The sequence below is a fragment of the Schistocerca cancellata genome, chromosome 1 (genome assembly GCF_023864275.1).
Source record: "Schistocerca cancellata isolate TAMUIC-IGC-003103 chromosome 1, iqSchCanc2.1, whole genome shotgun sequence".
In the NCBI taxonomy this organism is placed as follows: Eukaryota; Metazoa; Arthropoda; class Insecta; order Orthoptera; family Acrididae; genus Schistocerca; species Schistocerca cancellata.
In genome coordinates this window covers 1254064021-1254089579 of record NC_064626.1, presented here as the reverse complement: position 1 = coordinate 1254089579, position 25559 = coordinate 1254064021, and the positions used below count along the sequence as shown (strand labels likewise).

At 41.9% G+C, this 25559-nt stretch overlaps 1 protein-coding gene across 1 annotated transcript in view; it reads right to left on the bottom strand.

Annotated features, from left to right (window-relative positions):
* LOC126143752 (Down syndrome cell adhesion molecule-like protein Dscam2) overlaps positions 1-25559 on the bottom strand; it is a 726918-nt gene that overhangs the window by 159445 nt on the left and 541914 nt on the right. Inside the window, exon 23 of the mRNA XM_049915449.1 lies at positions 3723-3869. Within this exon, the coding sequence (XP_049771406.1) occupies positions 3723-3869 (147 nt within the window). The remainder of the gene's footprint in view (positions 1-3722; positions 3870-25559) is intronic.

The following is a 25559-nucleotide window of genomic DNA, read 5'->3' as shown; positions in this document are numbered from 1 at the left end:
CTATGTCCCATCCAGAATGAGCTGTCAAGAGATTTTGGTAGTATGCTTGTGTGATGTTTTTACTTGCAGACGTAATCTGTGAACACCACGCAATGGCACCCCGAAAGAAACATTGAGCATCATCTTTTCTGAGGATGGTTAGATCTTTGCATTTTTCGGCATTAGTCAGCACATCTTTCCACTGTTTATTTTCATTGTCCCAGGATCATAGTCATTAGCCCAGCAATTGAAAATTGTAATTAGGCAGTAAAAGAAGTTGTCTGTATAGGCCTGACATAACTGCAACATTTCTACTGTTGCCTTGGTCCAGCAGGCTTTTTGAATGAGTGTGAGCAGGTGTGGAAACCAACCGGCAGTAACCCTCGTCACAACCAAAATGTTACGTGAGAAGTCTAAAACTAATCTATGACATTTTTTTCACTTTTTAGCTATTGCTTCAATTGAGAAATACTGGTCTTTGAATACCATGGCCTTTACTTCTCTTGTGGTTCCTCATTCTTCGCAGAGAGATGGTCTGCCACTTTATTCTTCATCATTAAGAATTGTTTGACCACACAGGAAGCATCTGTGCTATCTAAGCACTGTGTTGTATAATGGTGCATTGGTGCCATACACTTCCAACAACTCTGCACAGATTTTTGCAGGTTTCTTGCTGTTCATATGCAGAAAACAAACGACCACACAATACTTTGCTCAATAAATGGTTGCGCCACTTTGTTTTGGTTCTTTTAGGATGGGGCTAGATGGGTTAGGACAATGGCTAATGAAGGTTGAGGCCAGCAGGGTTACGGGAATGTAGGATATATTCCATGGTGAGTTCCCATCTGTGCAGTTCAGAAAAACTGGTGTTGGTGAGAAGGATCCATGCTGCCGAAAAAGACCTTCATTTCAATGATTGCTTCACAGTCTGTTACAAATGTATGCTTCCCACCTACATCAGCTTTTTTGAACTGCGCAGGTGGGAACTCTCCTTGCAATATATCCTACGTTCCTATAACCCTCCTGGCCTTAACCTTTGTTAGTAATTGTTCTTACCCTTTTAGCCCCTTCCCTGTTCACATTCCAGCACTACACAACCCTCTATTCCACCAACACAACCTGTCTTTTTACTTCTCTCCTTTTGCATTCCTTCTCCCCCCCCTCCCCCCCCCTCCCCCTCCACTGCTGTCAGTCCAACTTCTTGACTGCACTTAGCTGCCCCACTCTCCACATCAACCCTGCACACTCCCAGCAGCACTTTATTGTCCCAAAGCCCTATCCTGCTATCTCTCCCTTGCTATCCTTCCCACTCCTATCCCTCCCTCTCCCCCTTCCCACCTCAGTCGCCTCCTTACCCTTACTGGTTGCCTCTCCCTTAATGCCCTGCTGCCTGCAGTCTGGTAAGTGTGTAACTTTTTGACAGTCTTTTTTTGTTGTGCCTTTCTGTCACTCAGCATTTCTGCTATATGGTGAGTAGCATCTATCCTTTTCATTATATTGTTACATTCCAACCTGGATTTTCCATTATTTGTATTGTTGACTGTCCTATACACCACTCAGCATCACAAGGGGATAATGTGACTTGTGCCATATATGATCCCAGTATTTTTCATATCCACAAAGGTATGCTTCCTGACGAAAGCTGTAAGTTGTCCATCACATACTGATTATAAGCAACATGTTGCCTCCCCGAGGTGACCTTGTTCTCAGGTCCCTTTATCTACTGAGATAATATGCATATGTTCCTTGTTGTCTGTGTGAGAGACTGATAAATCTATGCAGCACAATGGGAATACTGAAAAGGCATGCAGCTTACTGTGTAAATCAACATTTTAGTTGTAAATGTTTCTCAAGAAAATCAATGATGATAATTCTCTCTACCACTATGCTTTGAAGTCAGTTAATGGTTTATATTATATACAAGGATTACCTGGAAAGTAACCTCTGTTTTTGCATAACATGAAACTAATATATTGAATGGAACAGTCCAAGTGACTACACGTAGTCATACAGCAGGGTTGTGGCTTAGAGCTGCAGTAGTAAGAGAGTCAAATTGATTCTTATTCAACTATAGTAGTGATTAAAAATGAACATTTAAAAATGACCAATGCAACTTAAAATCCCACAGCTGTGAAATATGCTCTGTGGTTTTGTTTTTAGTGGCAGGAAGGTTTGTTCTTGCAGCATCGTAGAATTAAGCTGGTTGCATCAGGAGCCAACTGTGCACTAACTCCTCCATGCCCTCATCATCTTCAAATTGGTGGCTTCCTATATCTTCTTTAAGCTGTCCAAACTAATGGAAATCACAGGGAGATGGGTCCAGGCTGTAAAGAGGATGATCAAAGCATTTCCTGTAGTTTGAAAACTGTTAAGAACTACAGTATGGGGCCTGGCATTGTTGTGAAGGAAGATGACCTGTTGAATTGGTTGGTCTCCTTTTGAGACGATATGCATCCCTCATCTTCTTCAACAGCTCACAGTAGTACACAGCATTCATTGTGTTATCTCATCCAAAACATCAATAAGCAAAATGCCTCACTGGTTGAAAAAAAATATTGAAAGAACCTTGCCAAATGGCAGTCAAGTCTTGTCTTTCACTGAGGCTCCCTCCCTTACCTGTTGCCACTCCTTACTGGCCTTTTGGATTTGGGAGTGTAGCAGTAGACACATGTTTTGTTGCAGATGACTATCCAACTCAAAACTGCATCACCTCCTTTTCCAGACCCTGCTGTAAGCCTCTAATAGACCTCCAAAAGTCTCAACTTTTGATTTTTGGTCACCTGGAAAACACTTTACAGAACTGTAGGCCATTTTTGATGATCACTTGGCAGCTCACATAACTTATTCTAACCTGTTCTGCAATTTATGATACTCTTGCCCATCGACTGCCTTCAAGAATGTCTTGAACTGTGTAAATATATTCCTCTGTAGTGCTGGTCCAAGGATGGCAATCATGTTGCTGATTTTCCACACTTTCTTGTCATCCCTTGAACTCTTTATTCCAGGCAAACACATATGTCCTTTACAGTGTTTGATCACCAAACTGTGCAGTCAATCTCTGGAAAATTTCTTCCTCTTGAACTCCTTCACATGCAAGAAATTTCATAATTATGTGTTGCATATTGTAGCGGTGCACCTGTTGCCCTGACTTCATGAGTGTTATTGATGGAGCTGTTGGAACTATGCAACGGCCAGTTTCCCCACTCCTAATGGCCCTACCCAATAACAGAAGAAGCACAGGTCCAGTCCTACCAACTGTTGATGCTCAGGAACAAAAATCCCATTTATATTTGATTCATTTTCATATAATAGTGGTGATGTTTACTTAAGAGTGGAAGAGTAAGTGTTCATAACAATGCTTGACTATGTACTACTTGGAAAACACAAGAACTGTTGCATCGGTTCAAATAGGATATTTTTGAACATCTGCCCAACAGACCCCACTTTGCTCCAACTCTTTTCCAGCTTTTCATGCACATGATAAAATGGCTTGGCTCCCAACACTATAACCCCTAAAAACATCATGATGCTGTTGTAGGCTGGCTGCAATCTCTGGCATCACAATTCAGAGGTATTTTGTTATGTTGTTAAGAGAGTTGATATTTGCTTAAATCTAAATGGTGAAAATTTAAGACACGTTATAGAAAAGTGTAGTCTTAAGATACTCTAATAAATTTGCTTTAACTTTCCAAATCACATTCCAGATACCCATCATCATAACAAAAAAAATCTGTTTTCCTCACTTGAGTCAGAAATAACTGGTCTGTAGATGAGTTTGTAGCCTCGGATAATGCCTCCATGCTGTTGTGCAGGAGGGGGAGACCAACTGATTTTCATACTTTGTGATGACAAAGGATAACATGCCATTTCCTGTGGTGCTGCCTCTGGAACTGCAAAAAGAAATAACCATCATATCTACTTCCAAATTTTCATTCAAAAGAAAATAAATTTAAAATTATGTATGCAAAACAAAACTGTTTGATAGCAAAGCTCATGACTGGTCAGAGGGAAAGACTGTGTTTCAATACTGTACAGATGCACTTTTGACTGTTCCTTGAATGCTTGCTAACACACCCATCATATCAAATCTTTAAAATTTAGAAAAGTTTTTATTAACAAATCTGTCAACAGTTGCAGTACTCTTATTTGGCAACTAAATTCAAACCTTAGAGGTTCTTTAATAAATAAAATCAAACTGCTTAGAGGCACATGTGGATTGTGACATTCATTCTGCAAACATTTTATACAGCGTGTGTTGCTGCTTTCATATGCAGCCTCAGTAAGCCAGGCTTGAAAATGAACCCCTAAGGTTTACAACTAGTCACCAAATAAAAGTCCTGCAACTGTTGGCAGATTCATTAATAAACAGTTTATGAAATTTAATTTAATAAAGTTGCTGATTTCCTGTCAACAAAATGCTGAAGCTGAAAAAAAAAAGTCTTTAAAAAATACAAGGGAAATAAAAAAGTTTCTGTTTGAGGGCATTGCCACAATGTATATGTAACACAGTACAACTCCAATGTGGGTATATAAGCATCGACATGTAGGCGGGGGATTAGTGTGGCATTCATGTCTTTTTGGCATGCATATGGTAAGTGTGGAAACGTGAACTATGGTAATGTTATTACCAAATGTGTCCAAGCAGGACCAATGTGCTGCTATCTTTTTCTTGGCTGCTGAAGAACAAACACTGGTACACATCTACCAGAGAGTAAGAATGTGTGTGGGGCAGCATGTCTTTGAAAAACCACCACTGGGGGATGGTGCGCTAAATTCTGTGCTGGTTGCAACTTAGCACAAGAGGTCAGTCAATCTGGAAGACCAGCTTCATCTGTGGCTGTTTGTCTGAAACACTTGATGCATTTAATTGCTGCAGGCAACATATTTCTTGAGCGCTTTTTTGCAAGTGACAGAAGCTGGTGTGACAAGGGGTGCTGCTGCTTCCTGATAACACATGTTCCCTATCACAAATGTTGTAATGCACAAATTATGCCACCTCAAGTGGGAGACACTCGAGCACCTGCTCAATAGTTCTGGTCTCTCCCCATGTGATTATCTCACCTCTGGTCCCTTAAAAAGGCCTTGAAGGGTTGACAATTCCTTTTGGGTGAGGATAGGCAGCAGGCAGTTTCAGACTTCTTCATGTGGCAGGACATGTTGTTTTACTAAATGGATATCTTCAGTCTGCTGCATCAGTGGGATGATTGCCTCAATGCTCAAGGCAATTTTGTCTGATTGGCATACTGATTCTGGACTGTATGGCCCGGCAAACAGAAACTTTTTGATTGCCTCTTATAAAATGGATGATCTTAGTGTTCTGTTAGATGTAAACAAAAAGTCTGTATTATGTATCAATGAATATTGGCTAAGATAAATCAATTACAGTTGTATGTACCACCTGGCTTTGAGTTATTTACAGGTTTCTGCAGATGAACACAAAGTGGAAGAGAAGCCTTGATATTATATTAATATTGGTATAGATCTACAAGATACTCTCCTCATTGTTGATAATTGCTGCATACATAATACATTGGAAGCAACTGAGGCCGTCCACAAACATAACACTTACATCATATTTTCTTGTACAGGGTGTATGAAAAAGAATCATCCAATTTGGCACGTCTATATTTCTGAATCTAATAAACATATGCAATGAATTTTGTTTTCTGATGAACGTGAAGCTCAAAAAGTTTTTGTCACATCTTTTCATAGGTGTTCAATATGTCCCCATGAAATGCATGGCAGATAACAATGTGGTATTCAAATTGTTCCCATATGGGAGCAAGCATGTCCTGAGTTAGAGCTGCCATTATGTAATGTGTCAGTCCATTCATTGTTGTTGGTAATGGAGGCGCATAAGCAGAGTCTTTTATAAACCCCCACAAGAAATAATCAAATATAGTCAGGCCCAGTGACTTTGGAGGCCCGTAATGTCAGGTTGAATCATTTGGTCCCATGCGACCGATCCATCATTCAGTAATCCTTTGCTTTAAAAATTCCCACACTTCCAGATGCCAGTGTGGTGGTGCCCCATTCTGCTGGTAAATGAAGTTGTTGAAATCAGTCTCCAACTGTGTGAAAAGAAAGTTTGCAAGCATATCGAGATATGAGCTTCGTGTAATAGTGTTCTTGGCAAAGAAAAATGGACTGTACACTTTTTCGAATGAAACTGCACAAAATACTTTAAATTTTGGAGAGGCCCTCTCACATTGTACAACTTCATGTGGTTGTTCTGTACCCCACATTCTCACATTATGATGGTTCACCTTTCAATTTAAATGGAATATTGCCTTGTCACTAAACACCAAGCATGGAAGAAAGCTGTCATCCTCCATCTTGCCAAGAATGATATTATGGAACTTCACATGTTATTGTTTGCCACCTTCATGGAGAGCTTTCACTAGCTGAATTTTTTATGGTTTCATGTTTAAACATTGACACGGCATGCACCAGACAGACATCAAGGGCATGTTGAGTTGTCGAGCTGCACAGCAAATTGATTTATGTGGACTCCTTGTGAAACTATGGAGGATGTGTTCGACGTCTGTGTCAGACACTCAGGGATAGCTCAACAATTTTGTTTACACAAACAACCTGTTTCTCAGATATGTTCATGCCATCATCTAATGCTCTGTGCTGTAAGAGGATCCACATCATACCTAGTACAAAAGTCAGGCTGAACAGTTATTACTGACCTGCACTGTGCAAAGCTTAGAACACAAAACACTTTCTGTTTTCCTGATGCCATTTTTCCTAGAACTGAAGTGGGCACAAATTGCTGCTACCCAGTGGGAACCATGTAAAACTCCACAGTTTGCTCTTTCCAACAGTACACTGTTCATGCACATATCTCAAATAACACAATAGTTATGATTTTTTTTTAAATCAGATGATTCTTTTCGATACACCCTGTACATCAATAGCATTGTGCGAGTTCACTTTATATGCAGATGATGCCACGTTTGTTAAGATCTAACAGCATTAAAGCTTCAAAATACATGTCATCTTTGAGTGGCCAATACAGGTTTCACAAGCTATGAACTGCATGTTGGTCATGAGGAAACTGTAAATGTTCCACTCAGTTTATAAATTATAGATGATGACAATGACTATGCTTTTACTAAACTACTTGGGATTCATCGTGAATGAAAACTGTCCGTGACACGTCGTGCAGATGTGCGCCTCCCACGATCTTTCTGGTGGCTACTGCACTCCTCCTCCTTTGGGGGGTGAAGCCACTGTGATCCACTGTGTCGGAAGGTGGAGCGGCGTGCAGTAGTGATGACCTCCACATCCATTGGAAGGCTGGAGTCGGGGGGATCTGCCAACCCTCGAGCCAGAACCTTCGAATACGGTTGGAAGTGACCCACATGAAAAGGCCCCCGTCGTCCCACCACCAGAGCCTGGGAAAGAATGGGCCACAAGCCATCGAACTCGGGATCCTGGTCCACCTTGGGAGGGGCAAGACCCAGTGGCAGGGATGATGGGGAAGGGATGACCACAGGTGAACCAACCTCCTGAGAAACAGGGCCTGCGAGGAGGTCCGGCTCTTGCTGAGGCATCTCTAATGATGGCGATGCCGGTGCTGGAGCAACTGGAGGCCACCAAGGCTGAGAACCATCGCAGTGTGGCGGAGTCATAGGTGGGAGGGGCGGTAGCGTCCCCTGAGAAAACAACATGGGTGCTGGCAATGGGGAAGCCGGCGCCCGAGGGTTCGGAGGGTGGGTGCCCAAACGTGATTTTGGTGATGACGTACCTCCCGGTCCCCCACCTGCAAGGTATAGAGCCGGCAGCCATTGCGGCGCAGGACCACTGCCGGTATCCAACGTGTATTGCGACCAAACCCACGTGCCCAGACCGACATACTCTGTGGAAAGCCGGGTACCCTGTTTTGTGAAGACTGGCGAGGACCAGGTTGGAGGAGGTGCAGCAGAGTCCTAGGTTGGCTCCTGTGGAGGAGCTCTGCGGGACTGCGTTCTCCCATCGGTGTTGTCTGGTATGCCGTCAGGAAAAACATCAACGCCACCTCCGCAGGAAATTCGTGCACATACTTTTTCATCTGTGTCTTAAATGTATGCACCATGTGCTCAGCTTTCTCATTCAATTGTGGATGAAAGGGGGGAGAGCAAACGTGCCAAATACCGAACCACCTACAAAAATCCTGGAAGGTCTGCAAAATAAACTGAGGTCCATTGTCCAATACCAGGTTGACTGGCAGACCTTCCACAGAAAAGATTTTTGCTAGTGCCTGGATTGCAACTTCTGAAGTGGTTGAGGAGCAGCGAACCACATATGGGAATCAGGAAAAAGCGTAAATGACAATGAGCCAAAAGCCATTGAGAAACGGGCCCGCAAAATCTATGTGAACACGTTCCCATGCCTAGGTTGGAGGCGGCCATGAATAGAACGCTGACCTGGGAGATGCCTGTTGACTCACACACTGGGAACAGGCGGCCACGAAGTGCTCAATTTCTCTGTCAATACCGGGCTAGTAGACATGTCTGCGAGCCAAAGTTTTAGTTCGGGAAACACCCCAGTGCCCATCATGTAATAACGTGAGTACCTCCCTTCGCAAACTTGCAGGAACAACCACGTGAGGAGATGTATCATCGGTAGCCAGAAGGAGAACTCCTTCCAAGACTGATAGGTGGCCTCGTAGAACAAAATAATTACGAAGAGGGTCCGAGGCCTGACCTGGAGGTCGGGACGACCACCCCTGCTGAACGAGGTGAACTACTTGCCGGAGAACCGGGTCAGCTGCCGTTTCCCTGGCGACTCTAGAACTAGTGATCGAGAAGCCATCAACTGCTTGGCGGGACGCCACATCCAAATGAAAACACATAATCTCCTCCCAATCAAACTTAGGATCCGGGCCCACCGGAAGACGGAAAAGAGCATCGGTGTTGGCATGCTGTCCGGTAGGGCGAAAATGAATGTCATAATGGTACTTAGAGAGGAACAAGGCCCAGCGCTGCAATCTGTGGGCCACCCTATCCGGAATCTGAGATGTGGGGCCAAATAACGATATTAATGGCTTATGGTCAGTGATTAACTGAAACTTCGTGCCATACAAGAAAGGGTGAAACTTGGTAACAGCGTAGACAATGGCCAAAGCCTCTTTTTCCACCTGGGAGTAATGGGCCTGCGTGGGACTAAGAGTTTTAGACGCAAACACCAGTGGCTGCTCGGAGCCATCCGCATTGCGATGGGCCAGGACCGCCCCCACCCATACTGTGAAGCATCTGTAGCCAGGACCAATGGCTTATTGGGGTCAAAAGTAGCCAAACAAGGCGCTGATGTGAGGAGGCCCTGCAATGAGGTGAATGCTCGCTCGCATGCTGGACCAAACTTCCTATGGCTGGATGCCGTGCCGAGAGATGGTGTAGCCCACATACTCAATGGACGGTTGGAAGAAGTTCGACTTATGCAAGTTGAAACGCAGGCCCATGGACCTGAATTTGAGAAAGAGGGTTCGAAGGTTGTGCAAGTGTTCCTTCGCGCTGTGGCCTGTGACAATTATGTCATCCAGGTAATAAATACAGTGAGGGATTGTCGACGTGACATGCTCAAGATAACGCTGAAATATCGCCGGGGCACTGGATATTCCGAAGGCCAACCGCTGGTATTGGTAAAGGCAAAATGGGGTGTTGCCGACCACCAGCCGTTTGGAGTCCTCATCAAGTGGTATTTGATGATAAGCCTCCGAAAGATCGATTTTCGAAAAATATTGGCCTCCGCCATGGTGGAGAACAATTCATCAGAACAAGGGATAGGTGTCCACCACCAATTGAGAATTAATGGTGGCCTTGAAATCGCCACAAAGACATAATTTTCCCGAGGGTTTCCTAACAATAACGAGAGGCGAAGCCCACTCACTAGAAGAAATGGGAAGAACAACCCCAAGGGCAGTCAGCCGGTCTAGCTCTGCGTTTACCTGGGGGTGGAGAGCCAAGGGGATCTGCCTCGCGCGTAGAAAGCGTGGGCGAGCCAACGCCTTCAACGTCAAGTGAGCTTCAAAGTCTGAAACACACCCCAGGCGCTCCTCAAAGATGTCCTTAAAGTCAGAGATCAAAGATTCCAATGATTGATAGGGAACATCTTTCCAACTGTATGGTGTCTGTGATAGAAAAACCAAAAGCTTGAAAGGCATCCAACCCAAAAAGGTTAGCAGAGCTACATCACTGACAACAATGAAAGTAAGAGGCCGAGTGATTGATTTGTAAGTAATGTCGGTAGTGAATTGACCCAGTAGGGGAATGAACTGGTTACCATAACTGCGTAGACGCCGGTAAACTGGCGCCAATGGGGACGACCCTAGGATGGAGTAAGTTTGTGCATTCAACAAGGAAACTGCCACGCCCGTATCTACTTGCAGTTGTAATCGGCGCGACTGAACCAACACCTCGATAAAAAGTTTGTGTGCTGATTCGTCGGGAGCCTGGCCCGATGAAACTTCCTGAATGTTAACGTCCATGTCCTCTGTACCTGCTTCCTTTGATTCTTTTGAGGCTGAGCGGCAAACTTTAGCAATGTGTCCTTTTTTATTACATTTGCAACATACGGCCCAACGCTGGGGGCACTCTGACTGATCATGATGTATATAGCACGACGCACAGGATGGTAACAGGGGCCAGTGGCCAGAACTCTGTTTAAGCACCATATGGGAGCGGCTGTAATGGCCAGATTGTACCGCTCGCACGTTGTCCACCCCGGATGCAATGGATGCGGCCACACCGCCCTGAACCGCGGCGACGTCGCACCACGCCTCCAACTGTTGACCTGCGGCGTGAAACACTTCATACGATTGAGCAATGGACAGGACTTCCTCAAGGGAAGGGTCTTCCAACTGCAGGGCCCTTTGCTGGATCTCCCTATCAGGGGCCAAACGAACAATGATGTCGCGCACCATAACGTGGGCATACGACTCTCGCGACTGCTCTGTGACAAAATGACACTTGCGACTAAGACCATGCAGGGTAGTGGCCCACACCCAATAAGACTGATGGGGCTGTTTCTTGCATTGATAGAACTCGACCCTAGCTGCCAGAACATGTGTGTGATGGCGATAATATGAAGACAGCAATGAACACAGTGCATCAAAAGACAAGAATGAGGGTTCCTGCAACTGTGCTAGCTGCCGCAAAACTTGATACAGCGGGTGAGATATCCAAGACAAGAAAAGAGCACAACATACCTCCACATTGGCAAAATGAAACACCTGGAAATGCTGCCAAAGGTGATGTTCATATGCATCCCAATCCTCCGCCGACTCGTCATACGGGGGGAAGGGAGGAGGGAACGGTGCTGGAGCATACTGCGTGGAGAGCAATGCCAGAAGCACTTGTTTCATGGTTGCCATGAGCTCCATCTGCTCCTCAACCAAACCCCCACTAAATCCTCCATGCCGTGGATAAGCTGTGAAACCGGAATAATGATGCAACACACGAAAGAATGACCCTACTCGTCGCCAATTGTGTAGTAACACGATTCACGTTTCCGTCGCACTTCACCTAGTGTAGACCGGGAACTGTCTGCTAGACCTGCCCAATGTGAACTGACTGGGCACGGCCCATGCTGCCTGAGTTGTTGTTATTCTGCTGGCAGAGGGCTCGGCCAAATTCTCGCGTGCCCTCTGGTGGACGGGACTTTACTTGCAGCAATTATTGTCCTTGACGCGCCGTGCCGATGTGTGCCTCCCGCTATCTTTCTGGTGGCTACTGCAGTCCAACACTGTCAAACAGTACTCAGGAAACAACTATGTGAGTGTTTTGTAGATAACCTCTTTTATAGACAACTTACACTTCCTGAAAATTCACCAGTTAAATCCCATTCTAGTGTCTATCTACCCACAACTAATGTTGTGTGGTTGTTCCTATTGAATTTGTTCATGAAGGATATATGTATCTGAGTATTTGGTGGTTTTGACTGATTTCAACCACTGCTCAGTAATATGATCAAACAGTATCAGGTGTTCTTGCCTGCTGTGATAAAACATATTGTATTTGTCTATATTGCAGGTCAGCTGCCAGTCTTTACAATGAGTGCTGATCATCCACAGGTGCTGATGCATTTTACAATAATTTTTTCATGATCCCTGTATACAACTGTGTCAACTGTGAACAGTTTCAATCCTTCTACTCTCCTTTAATGGGACACCCTCCTCTAGCATTACTTTTTTTAAAAATATAAATAACTAGTACCATGTATACTATCAATTCTTGTATGGGAACATTATATCAACTGTTTAAATGAATAAACCTCATATGATTTTCTATATGATGTGTTGTGTTTTGGGCTAAAATATGTAAAAAGAAATTATTTTATTAGTATTCTGTACATACAGTTAAAATTACTCTTCTTTTAGAAATATTTGGAATTATGAAATATCTAGCATACTTACAGTTCATATGATTAATTGCACATTCTAACACTAATTATTAAATTTATTTCTGGAGTCATTTACACAATAATAATATAACTTATTAAAGATTCTTCTTTTGTCAAGAAAGTATGTAAACTATTTTGTTTTTAAACTCTTTGGAATACTGTGAGTACTGCAGAATGTAAGGAGTGGTGGACATGCCTATGATGGAAACAGAGGTACTTATAATTTTCACAATGTGCATTTGTGTTCTTTAGTGGAAACTGTAAAGTTGATGTGATATTGAAAAATGTGACACAAAATAAAATTCAAGAGTGAAACAGACAAATCTTCAAATATCATTCCGATCGACAGGAACCTGCAAAATCAAAATTACAGCCTTAAGAATGTACCCTTTGACGCAAAACTGCAGCCAACAACAAGAAGATAAAATGAAGATGAGTAAAAAGTTTTCTTTTTTACATCTTATGTTTCTCGAAGCTTTATAAACTTTTTGCAGAGACATAGAAATTTAATGGTAATGTGTGGGAGGGTAAGATTACAAGTGTGGGTGTCAGCTGGGATCTGTTGACTGATAACAAAGTTTTGTCTGTTGCAGAAGAAGAAAGCACAATCATTTGTGTATTTGCAGTTGATATAAAATTCTAATCACTTTAAAAAAGAATACCAAGAGCTGCCCAAAAAAGTCGTATCAACAGTGACGAGATACTATCAACAATGACGAGCCAGATCAATTGAAAGAGGAATTTACAACTATGATGAAGGACATCAGAAAAGATAAGTACAAACTATTTGTGAAATTAATTTTTTTTTTTTGGGTGGACTTGTGTGATTGCTAGGAAAACGAATAGAGACAAGAATAGTAGTGATGAAGTGAAAGCTTTAGGACCCAGCCTAGACACATTTTAACCAATTGAAAATGTAGTCAGCAAAGAAACAGTTAAAACTGACACTTCACAGCTGATTTAGGTGAAATTGAGTGCAGTTAATGATCAATTAACAGGAGTAAAAACATATAACAACAGCAAATTTCATGCAGTTAATGATCAGTTAACTGAAAAATTTACTTCACTACAAGGACAATTAAATGACTTAAAAACTGAAAACAAAAGTAAAATGTACAGGGTACAATACTAAATAGACCAACTTAGCAATTAGGTTTCGGAACCAAAAATTGGGTTGTCAGAGGCATTAAAAAGCGTGAATGAAAAAGTCAATGTCTTAGAAAATAAATTTATTATTTTGGAAAATGAGTTAGTTGCGCAATCTTCACAACAGGTGAAAAATGTTAATGACGTCATAGTTGATCAGAAAGCCACTGCAGGAAAAACAGAGTAGAGCTTTAGTAGTTTAGATAAAAAATTTTTAAATGTTGAAAACAGTATGCTACCTAATGTAAATGTTCTAGATAAAAAAAATCAGTAATTCAGGAAAAATGTACTCACAAAAATCTTTATTCAAACAATGGTATTGCATATTCCAACATTCGAATCAAAAATTTTTCATCAGGCAATTTATATTCAGTGGATTTCCTACACCACTGTAGAGATAGTTTTGTGTCAGGCGTGAGTCATGATCAAAAAATTAAATTTCTTAAAAGATGTCTTAAAGGTGAAGCTTTGTCTTGGGTAAATCTAAATTTAAGTCAGTCAGAAACATACCAATGTTTTGCAAAAAGTTTTTAAACAAATTTTGGTCAGAAGACCAAGGGAGAATTAAAATTTAATTTCTAAATGGTCCAAATTGTAGGAATAGGGATGGTACACTGAAAGAGCTTTGTATGAATCAACTTAAGAAATTAACACATCTTGACGAACCATTTCATGAAATGACATTGATTGATGCACTCAAAAGGAGATTATCAGAGAGATTGCACTGAGATTTAGTACTTGGACCTGATAATTGCCTTGCACAATTACTGTGAGATATTGACAGGCTGGATAGGGCAGTAGAAAAAAGCATGTACCATACTAATTGAAATTAGATCACAATGGTAATAACTACAGAAATAGTGACAGTGGTAACTTCCATCAGGGTCAAAATGGTAATAGGGACAGAAATTTTGAATGTCAGCAGAATAGGAATAATGGGGATAACTATGGGCAATTTAATAGCAAAAACAATCATACAGGTAACTATTTGGGAAATGGGAATCTGCCTCAATGAAGGTCCACAGTTTTGGGGCGAGGAAACACACGTACAAGACCCCCAATTTACACTTATAATAAGACAATAATAACAATATTAATAATGGGGCACAGGTAACCGAAGTTGAACAGAAGGAATATCAGATTTCTCATTTATTTTTTGATCAAAAGTTTTGGGAGAGTTTGTTTAATTATAATAATGTAGATACTAGTCACAAACCAGAATGTGAAAGTAATGAAAGTTTCGATGCAGTGTGTACTAAAGATTTCTTCTCTTGGTCAGAAAACAGGCAATAACTGCGTGGTGCCTCTGGCATGAAGCGCCACATCTTTGAACTGATGTTCTTTGACTTTACTTAAGTTCACTATGTCTATGTCTCACTGCGCACCATGTTTGACAGCTTCTCTTGTATTTGCTTTGTTCAGTGGTAAACTAAATGCTCATTCGACTGCAAAAGTATGTTATTACGGCTCTATGCCATGTAATACCCACAGTGGTGACCCTGACATCATCATGGTGTGTTCGGGAATAATTTTTTGCTTCTTTTCATCATTAACAAACTTCTTGTGCCAGTTCACATTGTCTTTGGAACAATGGATCTACCACTGTCTTCTAGTGCAGGCGTAGCAGATGTAATTGACTTTGCTTCCGATCACGAATATACAAGTGTACCTAATGTGCATCTGGTTAAAAATGAACAATTACCTCCACCCAGCCACGCCGGCTGCCATTTAACCTTAACCAGCTCACCATGGCCACTGTCGAGTGCAACTACGCAAAAATGGCTACTTCATGGACAGTGCACGCCACTTAGAGACAATGTGAATGACAATCAAGTGAAGGATGTTGTGTTTTAGCTAAACAGTCTCCTTCAGTTTGGTTTGATGTGCTGACGGTGTTCGAGAACCATAATTCAAACAATCAAGTGCACTGGGTCGCACATTCTCATATGCGCGACATCACAGCACCCCTCCTCCATCCCCCTCCCCAAGCATGCCGTCTTGGCGATGCCGGTCACCTCAACTTCACCGGTTTCCACACCCATTGCTCCGATCACCTTCCGCCTGCTTTCGTAACAGCACCGGCCGTTCCACCCATACCGGTTACCAGATCAGCCCCCCTGTGGCTGCACCATGACTGCCTTCTGCCCACTGTTGCAATGGCAACAGCCATTATACCCCCGCAGCGTTTGCCATTGGGCCTGCCGTTGGACACACTGAGCTGTCGGTTGCACTGGCACACTCCACTTTGTGTGGTGCTTACGGTAACCCCCCCATGCAGACCTCAGGTGACGCACCGTCCACCACTACTGCATTCCTGGTGTCTGGGGTTTCCTACCCCACACGCACAGCTCTTTGCCTGCCAGTGCTGCATCAACATGTGTTACCTGGCAGATTTCCTATGCTGCCTGCATTGCAAAACGACAACCCTAGGACTTGGTTTGCATTGGTGGATCACATACAGGATATCCATGGGATTTCGGATGACAACGCACGTTTTGTCTGCCTCGTGAGCCACTTCCATGCTCATCTGGACCTCATCAGTGATATGCTCCTCTCACTGTCTACCTCCCCCAAGTATTTAACAGGGAAAACATTGCTCATCGAAAGCCTTTCTCACCCACCAGCGAAGGCTATCCATCACATCATCCATGATGAGCACCTCGACAACCGCATGCCTTCGGAATTTTGGCGTCGCCTTCATGTGTTAATTAATGACCAAGCTCTACCAGATGCCACGCTGCGGGCCCTGTGGACAGTAAGGCTGTCATCACACCTACAACTTCACCTCCTATCTCACATAGTGGACCCTCTTGATGTTCGTCTACGCATGGCCGATCAGGCCTTTACAACCATTCGTCACCGACACCGCCTGTCACAGATGACATTGCCTTCACCTTCAGTTGGCATGACTGCATCTTCGGTTCCACACTTTGCTGGTAGAGGACAGTGCGCTCACCACAGCACCTTAGCTGCCTGTCAGGAGCTGCCACCTAGCGGCCTACAGGAGGCACTGCCTGTGGTCCCCTGACAGCAGCCGATCTCACCTCAGCAGCAACCCAATCTGCTTCCAGCCCTGATGCAGTCAGCTGTACTGTTCTGGCTCCACACTACTTACAGGGACACCACCCACAACTGCCACATGCCTTGAGTCTTTCCCAACCAAGACTGGTGGGATCACTTAGGCACCACAAGCCACCGTGATCCTTCACAGCGCCTACCGCCCAATGCTGAACCACTTGCTACAGCGGTGCGACACCTCTATTTCACAGATTTGTCATTGGGCACTTGCTTTCTCGTCAACACTGGTGCTGACATCAGCGCTATCCTGGCCAAGCATGCGAGCAATGTGCTTTCACCTGCTAACCTCGCTTTGATCGCTGCAAATCATTCTTCTATCGTGGTCTTTGGCTCCATCAAGATGTCGCTTCACCTATCACCAGTTGCCACCTTTCTTTGGACTTTCCACATCGCCAACATGGATGAACCTGTGATCAGGTTGAACTTCCTACACCATTACAAACTTTCGCCAGACCTGCAGGCTGTCAAGCGTCTGGTTCTACTGTTCTGTGCTCGAACGAGTTCAGCACGACTTCACTCTCTGCCTCCTTGGCTACTCTTTCCGCATGTGCATCTCTGCTTGAGTCTATTACTACACAGCTCTCTGATTTGTTGGCCGTGCACCCACAAATCAATGAGCTCTGCACACAGAACAAGGTGTTACGCGCCCACATTGCCGGAGCCTCTGCTGAATTGTTACATGTGTGGAGAACGATCAGCAGCCTGTCTGCAGAGCTGCAACAAAGTGAACCAACACTGGCATCTACTGCATCTTTGACTACATTGCTCCTGTGTCGAGCCTTCCTCCATCTGCTGCCATTTCTGTGCTGTTGTGGACGAATCTACAGGGCGCTCGTATTCTCGCTTTGTGGGATTCCTCACTTCGGATGGCTGCTACAGCATGCCCTCCACCGTCGTCTGCTGCTGACGCTCCACTCACGCTGTTCCGGCCCAGCAAGGTCAGTGAACCATCATCGCAAAAGTCCCCTCTCTTGTCCTTCCATATCCCTGCCTGCCACCCTTTGCTGATTTTGGCCATCAGCTATGGCACTCGTCATAGAATCCACACCATAGATGGCCCACCTGTACATCATAAAGCTGGGCATCTTAACGCTTTGAAAATTCTGTGCGCTAATGAAATTGCTCGCCTTCACCCAAACCTGCCTCGTGCTCATTCCACGCCACCAGGGTTCATACACAGAGACCTAGCATCATGCAGATTCATCATGCTATGAGACGACTCTGTATGGGAGGCCCTGCAACCACATACTCTGGTCCACACCACGTCTTATGCCGCAGAGTTAATACTTTCGTGATCCTACTCAATGGATGAGCGAATACGGTTTCAGTGCACCGATTAAAACTGGCATGGTCCATCTATGAGCCACGTTCTGATGCCCTCAGCCAGCCAGCCTGCCTTCGCAAGCACTTCGTCCACTGATGCCACCAATGCAGCCTCCAACGACTCCCCACCACCTGCGCAGCTGTCTGACTTGGCTTCCAAGGTGCCCACTTTGTGTGCTGGACACCACCTTCATCCATTGTGCTGGCATGAGGATTTTGTGTCAATGTGAGCTAGCTTCGCCCTCATGCTCTGCACTGCCGACTGCCGGGGGGGGGGGGGGGGGTGAGGAGGGAAAGACTCTGTGGCACCCTTGATGTGAAGCGCCATGTCTTTGAACTGATGTTCTTTGACTTTACTTAAGTTCATTTTGTCTATGTCTCGCTGTACACCATGTCCGACAGCTTCTCTTGTATTCGATTTGTTCAGTGGCAAAATAAATGTTCATTCAACTGCAAAAGTGCGTTATTACAGCTCTATGTCGCATAATACCCACAACTGTATTGGATATGAATTAGGTGGTATTTTTTATGTAGATGTGAATGACAGCTGTGAAATGGCTGAGTTTGCTAAGTCTGTGACTGGTAGCTTATTGTAAATGAATGTAGGTGAGGTGTGCAACGTTGATGGTGATGAGACTCATGTTGTTAATGATATTGTTGTTGTAATTTTGGAAGAGTATGATGGTGATGATGATGATGATGATGAGTATCAGGTAGTTTTGGAGCTTAAGGACAATGAAGTTTCAGAGTTATTTGTGAATATAGGTAAGGTAAGTGATGTATGTGATGATGTAAGTGAGAGTCAAAGCAGTTTTCCATTAATGTCATGCAAAGAAATGATCCAGACAGTAAAGCTGAGTTATCTGTAAGCCTACAGAATAAAGGTGAAAACTTTATAAAATCTGTTTGGAACCAAATTGATGATAATGTAGACAAATGTGCATTCTGGAATAAGTTAGCTGTGGTTAGTCAAAATTTATATCCAAATAGGTGGAATGAAGTGAAAGAAGATTTAAATAGGAAATATAATTTTGCCAGTAATATATTTTGTATTCCTTCTGTAATAAATGATGTTAGTGTGCTATGGAACTCATTCAGTGTGTTCAATCTTTACCTGACAACATGTGTAACCAAAGTAAAGCTATGATACCAGTAATGTTGATAAAAACCCTGCAAAAAAAGTGTGGATTTAGCATTTGATGAAACTGAAAGTGCTCTTTTACATGAAGTGTCTAATAACAGAGATGATGATTTAGATTTTGGATGTCCATACATTGTGATTAAGATTGATCAGTGGGAAGGCAACTGTTTGATTGATACAGGTAGCCCAATTTGTGGTGTATCTGAACAGTTTAGAGACACGATCAAGCATAGTAAGTATAGTATAGTAAGGAGCCACTGGTAAGCAAAGCAAGTGTCGAAAATATCTAAAATGTCAAGTACTGTTAACATTTAGTTTAGAGGACAAGACCTTTGAACATGAATGCATAATGATCCTTATTCAAGAAGAAAATATTCATTATGTTTGTAGATTTATAAGACTATCTAATTGTGTTTTGTTTGCCATGAATATAGTATGTAAGATCATGTAGTATCTGAAGTTCTACCTTATCCACTGACTGAGTTTAAATCTATGTGAAGGTTCATAAGACTATATAACTGTGTTTTGTTTCTCTGGAATTTAGTATGTAAGATTATGTGAATTTTTTTAAGTTCTATCTTATCTACTGACTGAGTTAAAAATCTATGATCACTATATAATTATGTTCACGAGACTAAATCAGTAGATCTTTTTACAGTTTCGAAATGGGACAATATTCATAATTTGTACTGAAAAAGTTAGGAATAGTATCTGAGCACATCTGCGTGTAATACCTTGTTAATCCAGTTTTATTGCATTTAACTCTGTTTATTAATGTTTCATATGTGAACACTTTTTAATCTCAACTAACATAAATCCAGTATAATTGATTTTAGAAAAATGGATATGGAGAGCATATCTTGCATGATGCGAAGAAGGTATTGAACAGCATTTTTAGTACAAAAAAAGCAATGTTTCAGGATTTGATGTGTATGCTAGACAGAAAGTTGCTTATCCGTTTGAGCGTGTGATGAGAACTTTAAGGAGGAAACTGAAAGATGTGGGTGGACCCTCTCCCCAAAGTGCTGTATAGCTGTACCTTGCTGGACCAGTCGATTTACAAGAGATCATAGGTGCTGGGTAATGTAATCCAGCATCTGCCAACTACAACAGTGTTGTAACAGATATTTGTGAATTGTTAGCCAAGACTGCTAAAGAAAGTGTTATTCTGTATAAATGCATGGTTTTTCAAGTAGGGGGATTGACTTTCCAATACATTATGTAACTTTAAATCAGCATGTAGTTTTTTATCAGTTGTAAGTGAATATCTTAGGTCTTTCTGTAAATAGGTTAGTTTCTATGGACAATTAGCAAATAGTATGGAAAACATCTACTAGTATGGGCAATATAACAAGATATATACATGTCCGCTTTCATACCTTGATTTTGGTTCTCAAGTTACTGGATTGAAACAGCCTTCAAAGATAACTATGACTCTGTGTACCTACATTTATCCTGAGTATTGCAATACTGTATCTGACTGGAACTTGAGTTGTGGACAGACTCATGCTTAACTCTGTTTTGGGTGCCCCTGGTCATCACGACTGTGCGTGTATGTACTCAAGGAGAGTGTCCAACCATTGATTGAGGCTAGATACTTCTTACAATTACTTTTTGCATATAATTGAAGTACCTGATTTGATTATGAACTTTATTCATTTAGTTGTGCCAAAAGATTTTTTGCTGGTTTGTACCCAGTGTGGTTGGATTCATGAGTCTATCCCTGCATTGTAAACTTAGGCCCTAATATTTTTTCCATTATTTTGTTCCTTCGTAAATCAACATATCCTTAAATACTCTGGTTTATGTGGCTGACTGATTTTGTACTATATTCCCACTCATGATTGAATATATGCTTCTGGCCTGTACCTGATGTCTTGAGTTTTTTGAATCGGCTCACTTGGAGTATACTTAGGCTCTGAAATTTTTTCTCTTCTCTTTTGAAGATTTGATAGTACAAAATAAACTGAAAATTTACAATTCTTGTAATTTACATTGTCTCTGTAATTATTTCTATAATTTAGTGGTGTAATGTTGCAGTTTTGACTTTGTATTATTTGTCTTGTGACAGTATGTTCCAAAGATCTGAAAATCTTAATGTCATGTCCTGATATATGGATAGATTATGACTTGTATAGTAGATATTTTTCTTATGTTTTCTGTAATATGTTATGTATCAGTTACTTCTTTACTTCTAAATTATATCGTGGGCATCATTTTGTACACCGTTTGGCAAATCTTATAGTTTGTCAGAAAATATTGTAAACATACTGTTTCCAAATTTTGTGAGGGGGATATTGTAATGGGACACCCTTTTCTAACATTTTTTTTTTTTTTCTAGGCATAACCGATACCATGTTTACTATCAATTCTTGTATTGGTGATCATTATATCAGATGTCTAACTGAAAGAACGTCATATGATTTTCTATATGATGTATTATATTTCAGGCTAAAATATGTAAAGAGAAATTACTTTGTTAGTACTCTGTATGTACAGTTAAAATTACTCTTCTTTTAAAAATATTTGAAATTACGAAATTTCTGGCATACTTAAAATTCATATTATTAATTGCACATTCTAATGCTAATTATTAAATTTATTTCTGGATTAATTTACAAAATAATGATATAACTTATTAAAGATTCTTCTTTTGCCAAGAAAGAATGTTAACTCTTAGGAATACTCTGAGTACCGCAGAATGTCAGGAGTGGTGGGCATGCCTCTGATGAATTGTAAAGTCGGTGTGATATTGAAAAATGTGACAAAAAATAAATTGCAAGAGTGAAACAGGCAAATTTTTAAATATTACTCAGACAACAGGAACCTGTGAAATCAAAATTACAGCCTCGAGAATGTCCCCCTAGACACAAGAACTGCAGCCAACAACAAGATAAAATGAAGATGAGTAAAAAGTTTTCTTTTCTACATCTTATGCCTCTTGAAGCTTTCAAAACTTTTTGCAGAGACATAAAAATTTAATGGTGATGTATGGGAGGATAAGATTACATCCTCCTGAATAAAGATAGACTCAAAAAGTGCTAATATACTTTAGATGTCATTACCTGTAAATGTTGTTGGCTCAGTTTGGTTTTCTGAAGGTTAATGTATAGACAGCATCATATTTGAGATGACTTGTAACTAAATGAGAGAAATTCGATAATTTTTGGGTCCTTTCAAAAGCTTAATATTTCTTCTGTCCATAATTTGGCCAGGGAAACTGTAGTATCATAATAACAGTCATATCTCACTGAATGTCTGCCAATTTGTACCATAAAATGAAACATAAAGCCACCTTAAAAAATGGCTTAGACTATAGAAATAATACTCAGCTTAGAGAACACATACTATTGCATCCCTTAAAAATGGTGCTTTTCCCTCTCCCTTTGATCAACCAAAAACAAAAAATAACTTTTAAGAGCCTGTGATATTTGATTTTGAAAGGGACTATTGATCATAGGTCAAAACAGTAACACAGACCAGACTTATGTGTTCTTCACAACAAGTAACATAACTTTCAATTTTACAATGTTATGTATTAAGTTCTTCAAGACACCAGAAACTTATATTTCCCCAAAACAGAAATGAATTGTCCTAGACTGCATAAAAGATAATATGTACATTCTTCATGTTAAGACTGGTAAACTAAAACAGCATCGATAGGCATATCTAATTCATAGGAAGACCACATTTTCACATTTTAAATTATTTGCTCTTAGGTGGTGATGGTGGTGGTGGTGGTTAGTGTTTAACGTCCCGTCGACAACGAGGTCATTAGAGACGGAGCGCAAGCTTGGGTTAGGGAAGGATTGGGAAGGAAATCAGCCGTGCCCTTTCAAAGGAACCATCCCGGCATTTGCCTGAAACAATTTAGGGAAATCACAGAAAACCTAAATCAGGATGGCCGGAGACGGGGTTGAACTGTCGTCCTCCCGAATGCGAGTCCAGTGTGCTAACCACTGCACCACCTCGCTCGGTTTTGCTCTTAGGAGCATGTCTTAGTAGTTACTCCTGGCAGAAGAAAGATATTTATTGTTTTGTTATGGCGTTATTTGTAAGAAAGTTCAACAAAATCCTCATCCTGAAAATTAAACAAACAATAAGAAAATCATGTGAGTAAATAACAAGTATGCTTGTTGCTGTTTAGTAAATGGAATAGTGGAGATCAAAGTGAACCACTGCTGGCAAAAAATTAATTCTATATGAAGATAATGAACTGTATAGAAATATGCCCCAAAACGCTAGAAATAAAATGAAGAGTGTGATAGGAATGGGATGTCTTTCAAAATATAATAAGAAATAAAGCCAGCATGAGAAAAGTCACACAAAAAATCCAGAAAAGACCAGGAAGTGAGCAAGTACTGGAACAGGCAGAAGTAGAGATGTGTGGAGAGTGTGGATGGGGGAGGAAGAGAGATAAGAATGGACTGTGTGTTGTCACAGGGTAGAGGTAATGAAAGGAACAGCACAGAAACCACTAGGAGCTATTCAAAAGCAGTGTTTGAACACAGGAAAACCTACCTGCCACCAACAAAGTGACAATACTATTTGATTTTATTTTATTCTATTCTCTACAGGCCAACACAAGATTGTAGGCACACATTGCCATGCAGGAGCTTCGTTTGAAGAGTGTTGGGCACTGCAGGACTCCATGAAAAAGTAAACGTAAGTATTTCATGTGAAAAACTGACAGTACAGTACTGTGTGATATCGTTTCTGTCTTTGCTGCTACTAATCTGTGTGTGTGCCGAGTGTAGTGTCACCACACGTGTGTACTTAAATCTACCGCCAACATTATCAGCACAGGCCGGCCACTAGAAACCAGCTGTAGGAAGTGTGCACATGGCATGGTCTCCACAGTGCTGTATACCAGCAACTTGTGGTGCAGCACTGACTCACTCTCATTATGTTCTTTTATTTTGCATCGCTCACATCAGTTGTTCTGTGTGTTGCTTACATTGCACCTCCTGTATGACTTTTTCCTTCTTATGTGTGGAGTCACGAGAGGCTTATTTCTATTATTGTTCAGAGGTTTATGAATAAAGCCATATTTGTGTTACTTGGATTGATTTGATGTATTACTTGGTTACTATACAAGTGGTGACAAGTTTGGCATGGTTTCCATGGGCGCAGTCTTTAAGTGCGGTTTCATCAGATTTAGTCATTATGGATGCCACGGTACTGGCTCTGATTGAGCAGCTTACTTCAGCAGACAGGGTACCTACCATTCCACCAGTCCATCCCCCCCCCCCCCTCCCCCTGTTTTCTCCATATGATGATTCAGCTGCGGATTGGGAAGCTTATGTAAAATGACTCAGGCAGCATTTTCTGGCTTTTGGTGTGACAGACTTGAATTTGTGCAAAGCATTGTTCCTTTAGTGGATTTCACCTAAGGTGTATCAGTTACTATGTCAGCTCGCCCCTTTACAAGAACGAGCAGCTCTTACTCTTGCACAGGTGCATTTTATTGTCCAACTACAATTGCAAATGTATGCATGTCATAGCATCATGAGTTGAATTCTACTGATTCCACAAGAAACTGGACCAGTCATACAGGACCTGGGCAGCCTTAGCCATTGTCAGTTCACTACTGATGCCCATAATGAATCTTATGCAATCTCTATAGTGCATGATGCAATTATCTGTTTAGCTTCAGACAAGGAAGTGCGCCAGAAGCCTTTAAAACTAAACTAAACTCCATCTGAACAGTCTCAAAAGACAGCCCTCCCAGCTGTTGTTAGTTTTGTGTGTGGCAGTAGTGTCACAAGATGTGACCACTAGGACAACAGACAGCTTGCACAATGAAGCAGGAGTGGCAGTGATAAACATGTGAGCCCAGTGCCGGGCAGACTAAGGCTGGCCCAGGCAGCTGCAGCTGCCACAGTGCCAGTGTCAGCTTTCTCTTTTTCTGTCTTGTTCTTTCTGTTTTGTCCAGCACAAATGTTCAGCATGTCCTAAGTGCTGGGCTACTTGTAATGCTTGCCAGTAGAAAGGCGACATCGCCTCTGTGTGTAGTTCGCTGAAGATTGCTCAGGATGTGGATGTAAACTGTGTGCCTCCAATGGTTGTGACTTCTTCCAAGTTGTTTATTGAGTTAAGGGTTTTCTGCCAAGTGCTCTGGCTACAGGTCAACACAGTTGCTGCAGTGATGTTATTGAAGTCTCAAACCTATGTGAGTTTAGGCTCACTGTCATTGACATTGGTCATGTGGGAACTGGTCAATTGTAACAAACAGAACACTGCACTGTTGGGACAATTTATGGCATCTGCCTTTTACAAGTCAGTGGTTCCCTCCTTTACATTTTTGGTGGTTGTCGATGCCAGTGTTAAGAACTTGCTTGGAATGGATGCATTTCAGTCATTTGGATTGTGTCCAATCAGGCTCTGACTCTCAATTGGAAAGATTGTATGAGGTGTTTCTGGACTTGTTTTCAAAAGGCATAGAGTGCACTACAATTTTTTCTGCTCATATTTCTTTGAAATCAACAGCTCGGTCTTGCTTCTG